General features: G+C 42.7%; 1 protein-coding gene across 1 annotated transcript; it reads left to right on the forward strand.

Annotated features, from left to right (window-relative positions):
* The first annotated feature begins 5,137 nt into the window (after positions 1–5,137).
* Positions 5,138–6,747, forward strand: LOC147444432 (uncharacterized). The gene has a single exon (XM_086527036.1). It carries the CDS (start codon positions 5,177–5,179, stop codon positions 6,419–6,421), a length of 1,245 nt encoding a protein of 414 aa, XP_086383162.1. The 5' UTR covers positions 5,138–5,176; the 3' UTR covers positions 6,422–6,747.
* Positions 6,748–14,338: the final 7,591 nt, after the last annotated feature.

The raw sequence follows: 14,338 nt of genomic DNA on the forward strand, positions 1-14,338 counted from the left end.
TTTGTTATGCCAGTTGTTAAAGAGTCTTTATGGCTTAAAACAATCACCGAGGGCATGGTACCATAAGTTCCACCAGTTTATGCTTTCTCAAGGCTACAAACGTAGTGAGTTCGATCACTGTCTATATACAAAGAAGGCTAAGGATGGCAGTTGGCTGATCCTTATTTTGTGTGTGGATGACATGTTGATTGATGGCAAACACTTGGAAGAAATTTCAGCTTTGAAGTCAAAGATGGCAAAATCGTTTGACATGAAAGACATGGGTGAGGCAAGTCATATACTTGGTATGCGCATTGAGAGAGACAGATCAAAGAAGTTGGTTTGGTTATCTCAAACAAAGTATATTGACAAGGTTTTGCAACATTTCAATATGGAGATGGGAAAGGCATTGAGTGTTCCATTGCCACCATAAGTGAAACTTAGCAAACAAGATTGTCCTGTGTCTGAGGAAGAAAAGGCTGAAATGGATAAGATTCCATATGTGTCTACAGTGGATAGTTTGATGTATGCAATGATTGCTACACATCCAGATATTGCATTTGCAGTGGGAGTGGTTAGCAGATATATGTCAAATCCCGGCAAAAAACATTGGGAGGTAGTGAAAGGTATCATGAGATACTTAAAACATACAAAGAGTATGCGCATATGCTATGGTAGTTAGGATTTGAGTGTCAGAGGATACACTGACTCAGATTATGCAGGAGACTTGGATAAGAGGATACCTACATCAGGCTATGTCTTTACATTGGTTGAAGGTGCCATATCATGGCGATCTCGATTACAAGATTGTATTACGCAGTCTACTAAAAAAGCTGAGTATGTTGCAGCAAATGAGGCATGCAAAGAAGCTATTTGGCTTGGTAGATTGGTAGCAGACTTGGGAATCAAAGTAGATATGCCATAGTTATATTGTGATAGTCAAAGTGCTATACAATTTGCAAAGAATCCAGTGTTCCATTCGAAGACTAAGCATATTGATGTGAAATATCACTTCATTAGGGAAGTACTTGAAGACAAGAAGATACAACTGCTGAAGATCCATACCAAGGACAATCCTGTTGATCTACTCACAAAGGGACTTCCAGGAGAGGGCTTTGTGCATTGTCGTGAGTTATTGGGCATTGGATAGATGGCAGCCATGTAAATCTTTGTACATTTATGTTCATAGATTTACAGTTACTTAAAGTGCCACATTGGACTTTAAGTGGGAGGTTGTTGGGATTAAAGCCCAAGTGGCCTCTTATACGGATATGGCCGCCCGCCCGCCTAACTCACTTATCACTAACTCTTTGTATATACTCACATATACCTTTGTGGATAATAAGGTTTTGAGAGATAACCCTTCAAACGACTTCTCTGCGTACTGTGTAAGCTCTCTGTGCATCTCTATGTGTGTGTGTGTGTGAGTCGATCCACGCTGCGCTCCGCGACTTCACAACATCCTCAACATCGCCTACATCCTCAGAACCAGGACGTACATCAATGCCCTGCACAATATACGCCCTTTGACACAAGAACATGTTGCATCATCTAAGCCCTCATAGGGTACTTGTCCCCATCCAACCTGTCCTTAGCAGCAAACATCTTGAACACATCTGTGTTGTTGTCAGCCATGGTAAATGCTGCACCTGATGTGAAAACCACCCAAAAAGAGGAGAAACAAAGCGGGAACAACACGTGCTATATAGCATAAACCGTAGAAAACTGTAAGGCACCTGTTATGCAGAAAACGGCAGTGACAAAAATTTTGCTGTAACGTTTAATGGTCTAAAAACTTATGTGTAGCGAAAATTAGCATGAACATAGTGGTGGGCATTTCATTAGAATAGATTCCTAATGAGATTTACAAGAGTGCTTGGGTGGAGAGAGCAACAAAAAGCATAACACCTAGTTAGATAGCATCAACAATACTTTCAAAAGAGAGAGAAATTAAGCTATTGACAACAGGATTTGCATGGAGCCGGTCCCCCCTCCAAAAGGCTTTGTATTATGGTTTCTCCCATCAAGAGAGACATTGTACAATACAATTATTTGTGTTCCTTCAAGGCTAGCTAGTACAATGAAGATGAAAGCTTCATGCACTAAGCAAAACACGTAGCAAACACAACTTTAATTATCCCCGTTCTTAGACCCAAGACCTCACACACCTTCGAAGATGGTGAGAGCTAGCAGGGTATGAGAGTAGATTGAGAGGCAGAAGGAGTATCTTATGAGAAAGATGTACATCTCCTCACATAATCACTCATATTAGCATAGCTTAGCTTAGTAATTAGCTTGGTAGAGGAGATGAGCATGCATTGAAGCTTGGCTCTTGGTTGGATTTACATCCACATGCCAAGAGTGTGTTGATGTAGGCTTCTATCTCACAAGCTTGGAGTAGGTGATGAGCTCTCCATTAAAGCTTGGGAAGAGATAGTCTTCTCTTTCTTCACACATGAGATTGTGTGAGTGTGTGTGTGATAATCCATGCAAAAATCAGCCCCCTCTCTCTCTTGGGCGAGCCCTCTTGCTATTTGCTCTTGCTATCTCCCCATTGGCCCTCCCCAAGTCAAGCCAATGATTATTAAGCAACATAAGTGATAGCCTATTGACATGTGTCCCCCTTTCCCCTTATGTGAGAGCTTTAGGTAATTTAATAATTAAACTAAACTCTCATTGGACCCCTTTGCCTCCTGGCCAATAGGAATCAGGCAAGCCATTGGGCTGTTGAATGCTCATTGGACCCCTTGGGAGACTGTCCAATAGTCTTCTAGAGGACTTAATTCTCATTGGTTCTTTTATTAAGTGTTTTTAAATTAATTAAACTAGATTTACTCTAGCCTAAATCTCATTGGTCCACCTCCAAGGCCATCCAATAGGAATTGGGCACACCTTGTCGGCATCTGGGCTAGGGAGCTGACATGTGTCCCTAATTCCCTTTGTGTAAAGGGATCCTCTGTGTGTGTGTGTGACTTTCTCTCTCATCCCCTACTCCCAAGGCTCACCCCCTCCTATGTAGGGATTTGAAAAGACTTTTTGGTCACACACAAAGCATACAATTTCCCTAGGGTTGACCTTTGGACACAACCTTTGAATTTTGGAACCTTAGCATTTTGGAAGTCTTAATGGGCTGAACCTTAGGGTCTTTTTAGCCCATTGTTGCACATGGCTCTTTTGCAGATGGCCCCCCCTTTGGATCCCTATTTTCCCTCCTTTGGATCCCTACTGTGGCCGGTCTGCTAGCTTAACCAATATTCTAGCTTTTTCTCCCCTGGCACTTCCCCACATTAAATGATCAGTTTAATATGAGAAAATCATTTAGGAGAATTAGATATTGATTATTATGATATTTGCACAAAATGACGAAATTACCTGTACAGCCCTGCCTGTAGTGGAAATAGAGGCCGAAACGAGCTCTCCCGAAATTTTTGTCGACCTGCGAACGCTTGCCAAAGCTTACAGAAATCGAAGAAATGAGCAGGGGTGTGCTACAACTGCTGGCGACTAAGCCCGGGAGGACGCAACCTGCTCTAATACCAATTATTGGAATTAGGGTTGCAGAGAAACGCACACAACGTGGAGAAGACGAAGGAAGCTCAAGGCACACAATAGAGAGTGTATTACTTAGTGTTCAATGGAAAGATAGATAGCCCTAGAGTGATGGGTGTATATACAATGCACGGGAGAAAAAACCTTTTAAAGAGAGAAAAAATGCCCCGACGGTCCTGGTGTGTTCACGCACATCACTACCACATGTATATGGTAACTAGTAGTCTATTTCGAGATGGAACAATGGGGATTTGAATAGGTCTGCATTGCTTATTTGGGACCATTGACCCCACCTCAAATGTGGTCTTTGCATTCATTTATAGTCTATTTTGAGATGGCATTGTGGGCATATGAAGCAACTTGCGTTGCCTATCGTTGAGACCATTGACCTCACTTGAAAGGTTAAGATGCGTTGTCAATCAGTCATCGAGGGGATATAGGCAATGACCTTTTTGGTTGGTTGGTTGGCAGCTCCAAACGGGATCAATGGTGGAGGGAAAAAATGGAGGACATGTTGATTATGGTTTACAAAAAGTCCGTCCAATGATTTACAATACGACACACACAAATCTCGGAGAATTCAATGAATGCATGCAGGCGTAGTGATAAGAGCACACGGCTTGTTGCGGAGAGCTCGTCAATTGAAGACATGGGGTGCAAACAAGCCTGAATTTACAAGCCTACCTAAATTTACTTTTTGCCCTGAATTTGCAAAGTTTCTCAAATCCACAAATGTGCATGGAACGGCCCCGGCCGGCCTCATTTATAAGTGACACGGGGTGTCACTCGAGGGATCTACAGCATGGGCCGTCGGATCAACGCAGCGGGGGGGGGGGGGTGCAGACTTTTACAGTACTACTACACTCATCACCTTTTCAAGCAAGCGTGACAAGCGGGCGAGCTGGATAGTGAGCGCGAGTCTCAAGCGGAAGGTGGTGAGGTTGAGTCCCAAGCGGGGGAGGGTAGGGGCGTTACCTTTTTGTCATGCAAAAATGGGATCAACGGTGGATTGAATATTCACCGTAGATCCCTCGAGTGAGCCCCATGACACTTATGAACGAGGCCCGGCCCCCAATCCCCCAAGCCGTAGATCCTATTGGGCCATGGTTGTTTTTATGAACTTGGATGATTGGATCCTAGACTCCTTAGTGTGAGAAATGTGTCTCTTGACTCTTGAGCGGAAGAGAGTTGGGTCGGTGGAGTGGTTCCTGCGTGGAGAAATTGGGGCCATGAGGAAGGGGTCGAGCCAGTGTTCGGGAAAAATGTGTCTCAGCTTAATATCGTGCCGGTTTCAATTTCAAAAATGCCGGTTGAGGGCAAGGGGAAAGGGAGAAACTCCGCCCCAAAATAGAGAAAAATAGTGTAAAAACCCAAAAAAATGACCCAATTTTCTAGAATTTCATCTTGACAAAATAAAAAAATTGAATTTTGTATGTTTGGAATAACGATTTTTCCCGAACACTGGGTCGAGCTGAGTCATCTGCAGATAGGCCTAGGGCTTAGCCCTATTATAATGCTCTGAAAGTCCCTGCTCAAGTGACTCGGATTCCATCTATAAAGTCCTCTTATCCATATTCTCTATCTACAGACTCAGCCACTATTTCTCAGAGACAGAGAAACAGTGAGTCGTTTCTCTCTCTAAAGACTAATGCCTAAAAAAAGTGAGAGTTCAGACAAGAAAGTTCTCCCCCCTCAGCTCTCTCTCTTACACACACGCGCGTCACCAAAACGAGCCCAATCTAAAACTCTCCATACATTTCGATCCTCTCGTCTCCCTCTCTTGATCAGCCTTCCTCAATTGCAAACTGACCATCTCCCCTCGATCTTCTATTCTGCCTTCCTCGATTGCAAGCTCACCATCGCCATGCCGACTTCCCTAGAGGTCATCGTGGGTTCCCTGCAGCAAACCAGCCCAGCCATGGCCGGAAGCTCCTCATTCATCACCATCAAGCCCTTCCATCTTACCTTTGAATTTGTGCGCTCTTACAAACAACCCTTACCCCCTCTCCAAGCTTCAATGGCCAGCAAGGAAGACCGGGGCGCAGAAGAAAGGGAGAGCAGGAGCTCTGTATCCTCTCTCTTGAAAGCGGTTCAAGAAGGCCATGGGCCGAATGCAGTGATGCAGCAGGTATCGTCGCTGCGGCACTTCTTCATGCCGGAGCTTCCCTTTGCACTGATTACAGAGCTCAAGAAGAGGATGCCTCTATCTTTCAGAGAGGATATCGATGAAGGAGAGATGCAGAGGAGCGGAGGGCTTGATGTTGTAGAGAAGGATCTGGAAGAGCAACTGACCACGGTCATGGGGCCGAGGTGTGCATGGCCGAGGGAAAAGCTAATTGTTAGCGTCGTGGAAGTGCAGGAAGCAGATGGTGCGCAAGCTAATATAGCTGGAGGACCCAGATGCGCATGGCCGAGAGAATCTGCTCATGCACTAGCCTCCTTACAGAAATCCTTTCTACAAGAAGAGGATGTGGCAAGGAATGAAAATGCTGCAAGTGGTGCAAAGTGTGCTTGGCCCAGAGAAACAAGTAGGACGCAACACCCTCAGGAAAGGGAATTGAGCTCTTGTAGAAGTGCGCAAGAAGGCAATCTTGTGAGCTTCAAGAAATCAACAGAGGTTACTGCTTTTGTAGCAGAAGACTTGAAGGATGTTTCCGCAGCCAGACATCAAGAGTCAAATTCTGCTGTAGTTGAAGGGCCCCGTTGTGCATGGCCTCGCTCTACGCCTCGGAGAATGCTCGCAACCGGTGTCGGCATAGGCATCATGAACTATCTTTTCATTGGACAAGGTGCTCCAGCTCTGGCTATTGTTTTGCAATCACTATCACCATACCATGACATCATATGTGAAGAGAAGGACTCCCTTAACCCACGTAAGAGCCTCCGTCCTTGAGCTCTATGGCAAGGTGAGGTTGTGGCGTCCCGAGTTCCCCGGGGGGTTTGAGGGGATGATGATGAACTCCATTCTGATTACCTCTCATTGAAACTGGCAAACATAACCTCTATGTTGAGGTTCCACTTTGTACATTTATGTAAATTTAGAACGACATCTTTTGTGAGTTTATTGGAAACGTGTAGGCAGCTTGCTTTGTTGGTTTTATTAGCATCCATGCTGTGAAAAGCACAGTTGGAGCTATAGGAAGCTCAAGTTCTTGATTGTAGCATTGTACCTAGAGGGCTTAAATTGAACAAGAATATATGTCATGAATGTTTCTTTTTTGCAGTTCCTTTTGTGGAGTTGTCAAGTGCCTCGTGTCTTTCACTTTTTAGCAGAAAAATTGCACTAACTTTGTGCTTGTATTGTCATTTGTAACTTTGTACTCCTATGAATTTTTGACAAATAAAATACACACTTTTCTTATTCAATCTATGTTTTTTTCAATTTTATTTTACAACTCTTCTGTATGTGAAAATGCAAGAAAAAATGAAATTTAATAACTCCCATCTATTGCACTCACATGATAGTCACAAAATTCTTAAGTGGCTCCCCAAGGATTTGCCGAGCCTCACTTTAGAAAACTCTATTTTTTGAAGTATCAATCATTTGCAATTGAGGTTCAAACTCAAGTGTGAGCTTGTCTTTATGCAAGTCGTAATGAGGCTAAAATTGCATTTCTCTTTAAAAAGTTAGAGTCGAAGATTATGTATGAGGAAGATGAAATGGACACTTTCCTCCTTGTTATCAAGGATATTATTGAGACTTATTCCTACAGGTGGTGAAGTCATTTTTTACAGCTCCCTTGTACAAATTGTTCTTGATGCTTTACCAAATTTTTACCAGACTTTTGCTAGTACTTGGAGATTTATGACCCAAGGAAATCTAGAAGTTGTCAAAGTTTTATGCTATATGCACATTCTTGATACAAAAGTTACTTTGAAGAAAAAACAGGGCTAAAAAAATTGCAGTTGAATAGGCCTTTATTGCTACTCAAAGAAGAAGTGGTAATAGTAATGTAGCCACTTCTCATGGTTCTTATGCAAGGGGTAAATCACCTATTCCTATTCCTCATGCTTCTATTGGCAGCACTTCGTCTAGACACTTCGTCTAGAAATTCTAGTGAAAAGGGTGTAAAAAAAGATGTGTTTGCATTATTTTAAAGCTAATGATCACTTGATCAAGCAGTGTCCTACGTTGAAGGCACAATATGCTAAGAAGAAAGAGGTTGGTTCCACTACAAGTGCAGCTATTGTAGAGTCTTCTATTAAAGGAGATTGTGATGCTGATGTAGATGCAGAATGTGCATTTAGTGCATAGTATACTTACGATCCTTCTGTCCATGATGCATTATGTCAGTTGCTGCAGATGCTCATGTGTGGTACTTTGGCCTACAAAGCACATTACCTCTTATCGTGACTTGTTTACATCTCTCGAGGATGTTCCTCATAGGAATTCAATCACTTGTGCCAACAATGTCTCTTATTCGGTCAAGGAAGTTGAAAAGATTGTGTTGACTGCTACTACGAATCGAAATTCTTCAACACTTGTTGATACACTTTATGTACGTAGAATAAGGGATAACCTTTTGTCTGTATCTGTACTTGCTAGACTTGGTCTTGTTGTCAAATTTGTGGATAACAAATGTACAATTCATAATCTCATTTTTCGTGATGAAATTATTGCATCTGATATTTTGTGTCATGGTATATAAGCTCACTTTGTTGCAAATCTAGTTGTGGATTCAGAGGCAATTTCAAATGCTAAACTTTGGCATGCACGTTTTGGGCATCTGAATTTTGTCAGTTTACTACGTTTGCAAAAATTTAATATGGTTGCTTCTTTGCCGCCTCTTGAAGCACCTACAAAGCATGCTAGTGAAGGTTGTTTTGAACAAAATGCAACGTTCAAAGTTTCCAGAGGATAGTTCAGTCAGGGCTACATGCAGCGTGCAGCTTATGCATAGTGATTTTTTTGGGCCTATGCAAACTCCGTCTTTGGGCAATTAACTTTACTTGACTAAAAATATCTTTAAATGTACTATAGACACCCTCATTTTCAGATTGAGGTAAGGGTATATGTCTCATGAATTTAATACATTTTTTGCTAGTTGTGGGATAAAACACCAATGTGCAGTTCCATATACACCGCAGCAAAACGGTGTTACTGAAAGAAAAAACTGGTCGCTTATGGAGATGGTACGATGTATGGTCAAGATTCAAACTTTACCACATTCATTTTGGCTTGAGGCCACCATGTGTGCTACTTATGTACTCAACCGGTGTCCTACAAAATCTTTGCAATCTATAACTCATTATGAAGCATGGCATGATAGGAAGCCATCTATTGATCACATGCACATTTTTGGTTGTTTGGCTTATGATTTGGTACCACAAACGTAGCGTAGAAAATTGGATGATAAAGCTGTCAAATACATTTTTGTTTATTATAGTATTGAAAGAAAAGGTTACAAGTTATACCGTCCATAAACAAACAGTATCTTGGTTTCACTGGATTTTTTGTTTGTAAAAGATTCTGTTTAGCCTTTGATGTCATGACTAGAGAAAGTAATGTAAGCTCACAGGACATTTATGATAGTTTGTGGCCTCTTTTCATTGGTGGAAACTTGAATGTAAATTCCAATGAGGCAAATGTACAACCTATGAAGGTTTCTAAAAATGTTATAGATTTTTGATCCAGATGTTGATGTGGAAAGGGTTAAGAATGAACAGGTTAGAGGTATGTCCAAATGGCTAGTGCATACTTTGTGTGATAGTAAATTGGATGCACCTTTGTTCAGTCGTACCCGTTCACGTACTCATCATGCATCTTATGCTTTGGATGTCTCTAGCTTATGTGCTAGAGAGGAACCTCTGTCTTTTGATGAGGCACAGAATTCAAAAAAATGGATGGTTTCCATGCAACGAGAATATGATGCACTTATAGAAAATGACCCAAAGACTTTATGTGCTTTGCGTCCTGGAAAAAAGACCATCGGTAAGAAGTAGGCTTACAAGTTGAAGCATAAGCTGGATGTGAGATTGATCGCTATAAGACTTGACTTGTTGTAAAATATTATGCACAATAGAAAGACATAGATTATGAAGAGACTTTTTCTCGGGACTTGTTGTATGACTACTATGCATTTTCTATGTGCATTAGGAGCTCATTTTGGATGGGATATACATCAATCAGACATTGTTGCTGCTTTCTTGAATGGTGACATGCTTGAGAAAGTTTATGTAACGTAGCCTTGCGGTTTTGTCGAGAAAGGACAAGAGCATAAAGTGTGTAAATGTAAGAAATCTTTGTATGGATTGACACAGTCTCCTCTTGCTTGGTACGAGAAAGCTAACACTCATTTGGTCAAATAAGGCTTTTGTAACACTTCTGTAACAGTACAACAGAAATAACTTTATATTTAAAGTGTGAGGGTGATGTTTTGATGCCGTGGGAACTATTTGAAAGAATCCTCCTTCCTACCTCCCTATTTATAGCCACTTGGTCTGTAGGATTCCCTACCCACTCGCAGTCAGCCCCATCGGTCCTTGACTGTCATAATAATCAATATCTAATTCTCCTAAATGATTTTCTCATATTAAACTGATCATTTAATGTGGGGAGGTACCAGGGGAGAAAAAGCTAGAATATTGGTTAAGCTAGCAGACCGGCCACAGTAGGGATCCAAAGGAGGGAAAATAGGGATAAAAAGGGGGGGGCATCTGCAAAAGAGCCATGTGCAACAATGGGCTAAAAAGACCCTAAGGTTCAGCCCATTAAGACTTCCAAAATGCTAAGGTTCCAACATTCAAAGGTTGTGTCCAAAGGTCAACCCTAGGGAAAATTGGATACTTAGTGTGTGTACAAAAGTCTTCTTCAAAGCCTACAAAGGAGGGGGGCGAGCCCATTTAGTAGGGGATGACAGAGAAAGCCACACGCACACACACACCCACAGGATCCCTTTACACAAAGGGAATTAGGGACACATGTCAGCTCCCTAGGCCAGATGCCCACAAGGTGTGCCCAATTCCTATTGGAAGACCCTTGAAGTGGACCAATGAGAATTAAGCTAGAGTAAATCTAGTTTAATTAATTTAAAAACATTTAATAAAAGAAACCAATGAGAATTAAGTCTCCTAGAAGACTATTGGGCAGTCTCCCAAGGGGTCCAATGAGCATTCAGGAGCCCAATGGCTTGCCTGAGTCCTATTGGCCAGGAGGCAAAGGGGTCCAATGAGAGTTTAGTTTAATTATTTAATTACCTAAAGCTCTCACAAAAGGGGAAAGGGGGACACATGTCAGAAGGCTATCACTTATGCTGCTTAACACCCATTGGCTTGACTTGGGGAGGTCCAATGAGGCAAAAGCCAGACCAATTTAGCAGGAAGGGCTCGCCCAAGAGAGAGAGGGGGCTGATTTTTGCTTGGATTGACACACACACACACACACTTGACCATGTGTGAAGAAAGAATACTCTATCTCCTCCCAAGCTTTAATGGAGAGCTCATCACCTACTCCAAGCTTGTGAGATAGAAGCCTACATCAACACTCTCTTGGCATGTGGATGCAAATCCAACCAAGAGCCAAGCTTCAATGCATGCTCATCTTCTCTACCAAGCTAATTACTAAGCTAAGCTATGCTAATATGAGTGATTATGTGAGGAGATGTACATCTTTCTCGTAAGATACTCCTTCTTCCTCTCAATCTATTCTCATACCCTGCTAGCTCTCACCATCTTCGAAGGTGTGTGAGGTCTTGGGTCTGAGAACGGGGATAATTCAAGTTGTGTTTGTTAAGTGTTTTGTTTAGTGCATGAAGTTTCCATCTTCATTGCACTAGCTAGTCTTGAAGGAACACAAAGAATTGTATTGTACAATGTCTCTCTCGATGGGAGAAACCATAATACAAAGCCTTTTGGAGGGGGGACCGGCTCCATGAAAATCCGGTCCTCAACTGTTGTCAATAGCTTAATATCTCTCTCTTTTGAAAGTATTGTCGATGCTATCTAACTAGGTGTTATGCTTTTTGTTGCTCTCTCCACCCAAGCACTCTTGTAATTCTCATTAGGAATCTATTCTAATGAAATGCCCACTATGTTCATGCTAATTTACGCTACACATAAGTTATTAGGCCATTAAATGTTACATTGGCTCCCTTCTTGCTCAAGAAGGGAGGTCCTCAAGCTAGCTACAAATGGTTGGTATTATTAATTGCATGTGAGTAAGTAGAATAGGGATTTTTTAGCCTTGCAGTGCACCTGCCTTCGTGCAGTTAACGGGGCATCACCGTCGAGAGCTATGGTCTTAATAGTGGAGTCCTACGGGGCTTGCCTACGGCTTAACCACTATTGAGCTATTAGAAGCTTGACAGGAGCCGGTGCTGTTTTGGTGTCGAAAGACCCTCTCTTCTATTCCTTGCAATTAATGGTATTCGAGCCGCGGGTACAGTAGCTTGAGTGCTTTTTCTAAAGGGGTAAAGAGGAGTAGCAACTAGGGCTTGAAGTGCCAAAGTACACCTAAAAGTTGTTAGAATGGCTGACAATAGTAAAGAGAGTAAAATTAATGTTGATAACTTTGATTTTGCTCATGATCAAGCTACTAATGATGCTTCAATGCTTGTTAACTATCTTGTTTCTAGGCTTCAACAAGCCATGGGCAATCCATCTCTCCAAAGTGAAGTGCAACGGCAGCTCCGTGCTCACGGGATTCTCCAAGCTCATCACCATGACGAGAGAACACCTAGGAAACCTCCTTGTGAGACTACCAAAAGAGGTCTCTCTCCGATTCGGGAAGAAGAAGAGAATCCTTATGAAGGGCTCAAGAATTTACTTCTTGATGATGTATCTCCTTCCCAAAGGAGAACTCAAGAGCCTCCACCGAAGGAACGAGAAAGAAGCGAGTCTCCCGCCACCTCGGCGGAGATGGCTCCACAAAGACGGCGGGCTAAACGCTCTCCATCACCACCAAAGCGGAGAAGACCATCATATTCTTCTCCCCACCACAATTCAAAGAGGGATGATAAAAAGCAAGAGAAGAAAAAGGCGAGAAAGAGGACACCCTCTTCTCCATCTTCTTCATCCTCTTCCTCTTATGAAAGCTATGGTGAAGATGACAAAGATCAAGACAAGAAAAAGGCGAGAAAGAGGTCACCCTCTTCTCCACCTTCTTCAAATTCTTCACCCTCTGAAGAAAGTGATGGTACAACCTTTGAACCATCAAAAAGAAGAGGCCATAGGAAATCCTATGCCGCATGGAAGAGGTCGTCCAAGCTGAAGAAATTCAAAGAGGGAGGGAAGAGCATCTCTTTCCTTACCTATGATGGTACCTTTGGTGCTACGGACAAAGTCTTGGCCTTTATCGAGCAATTCGATGCGGAGTTTGGAGATGAGGGCTTCACGGAGTCCTCTAAGATACTCCATGTAGCTATGCACTTTCAAAAGTCTGCCAGACAATGGTGGTCTAGCCTACGAGCCAACGGTGAAGCTCCATGAACATGGAAGGCTTTAAGAGCTTCCATTATGAAGCAATTTTTGGCCACCGATGCCAAAGACAAAGTACTCACCGAATGGCGAATCTTAAAGCTCTCTCCCAATGAATCCATCCACAAATATGTAGACAAGTTTTGGGACCTACAACTCAAAGCCACTGTCTTCAAAAGGTTGGATTTTGGAGAGCAAAAGCAACAATTTTGTGCGGGATTAACCGAAGAAATGGCGGACTATGTCAACTCCCAAAGGCCACGCACCATATCGGCGGTAATACACCATACTATGGTGGCCTCTCGAATCAATTTCCAAACGGGGGTTAAAAGAAATAATAAACCCCCGGAAAACAAGGGTTCCAATGAGCCTAAGGGGAAGGACAATGTCCAAAAGTCTCCTAAAGGCAATTTCAACAAAGCTAAAGAGAAGGGAGTTTATAAAGGTAAGAATAAACTCTCTCCTGAAGATCTTGAGCGTTATCATAAAGATAACTGGTGTTTCAAGTGCGGCGAACAAGGGCATGCGTACCGCGCTTGTCCCCAAAAGAACAACCGCCAAGATCCTCCTAGAGCTTCCTTGGTTGAAATCCAAGAGGAGGAGACTCACCACAAAGGATCTCCTCTATGCCATGCTTGGGGAAAGGTAAGAGAACATGATGTTTTTATTCTCTTTGACCCTGGTTCTACTCACAATTTTATATCTATAGAGTTGGCCACCAAGCTAGGAATACAATCCTACGAGATGGGAGATGTCCTACCCGCAGACAGTGCCTTCACGGGGCAAGAAGCTTCAGTCACTCCCTTAATCGGGAAATTGAGGCTTCATGTCCAAGACTATGTGGACAAAGAGGACTTATTTATCTCTCCTCTCAAGCATGAGGATGTAATCCTAGGGGCACTATGGTTTGACCGCCTGGCTGCCGATGTTAAATTTCCCGAAAGGAGAATCTCCTTTAAGTTCAGGGAAAAAGACATGTATATAGATGCTAACGAAATGGGTAACACCATCCCCATTGTACATACACCAGCTTTCAACAAGTCAATAAAGAGCTCTATTTCCGTGTACATGATTTTTGTTAAAGAATCTCAAAATGTGTTGGGGTATAAAGCCCAATGTGGTCACCCAGGTAAGTGGGCGGGCCGCCGGGTATGTACACATATTCTTTTGTAAAAACCTAATAAGAACTCACTATGCTCTACACATTACAGTAGAGCGAGTTCACCATATCGTCGTGCTCTTCTTCTCGCACTCTCTCTCGCGTCGCACTTCTGCTCGTACTCCTTCAACTGGTATCAGAGCTCAGCTCGAGGCTCGGTGCAGCACTGCAGGAGGCTAGAGTCACCAGCTCAGATTGGAGTGAAATTCAACAGGCCAAGACACGGCCCCAAATCTC

This window comes from Adiantum capillus-veneris, chromosome 13 (assembly GCF_014529385.1).
Source record: "Adiantum capillus-veneris isolate H3 chromosome 13, ASM1452938v2, whole genome shotgun sequence".
NCBI classification, from domain to species: domain Eukaryota; kingdom Viridiplantae; phylum Streptophyta; class Polypodiopsida; order Polypodiales; family Pteridaceae; genus Adiantum; species Adiantum capillus-veneris.

Coding starts and splice junctions, on each gene's coding strand:
- LOC147444432 (XM_086527036.1), top strand. CDS start 5,177: ATGCCTAAAAAAAGTGAGAGTTCAGACAAGAAAGTTCTCCCCCCTCAG.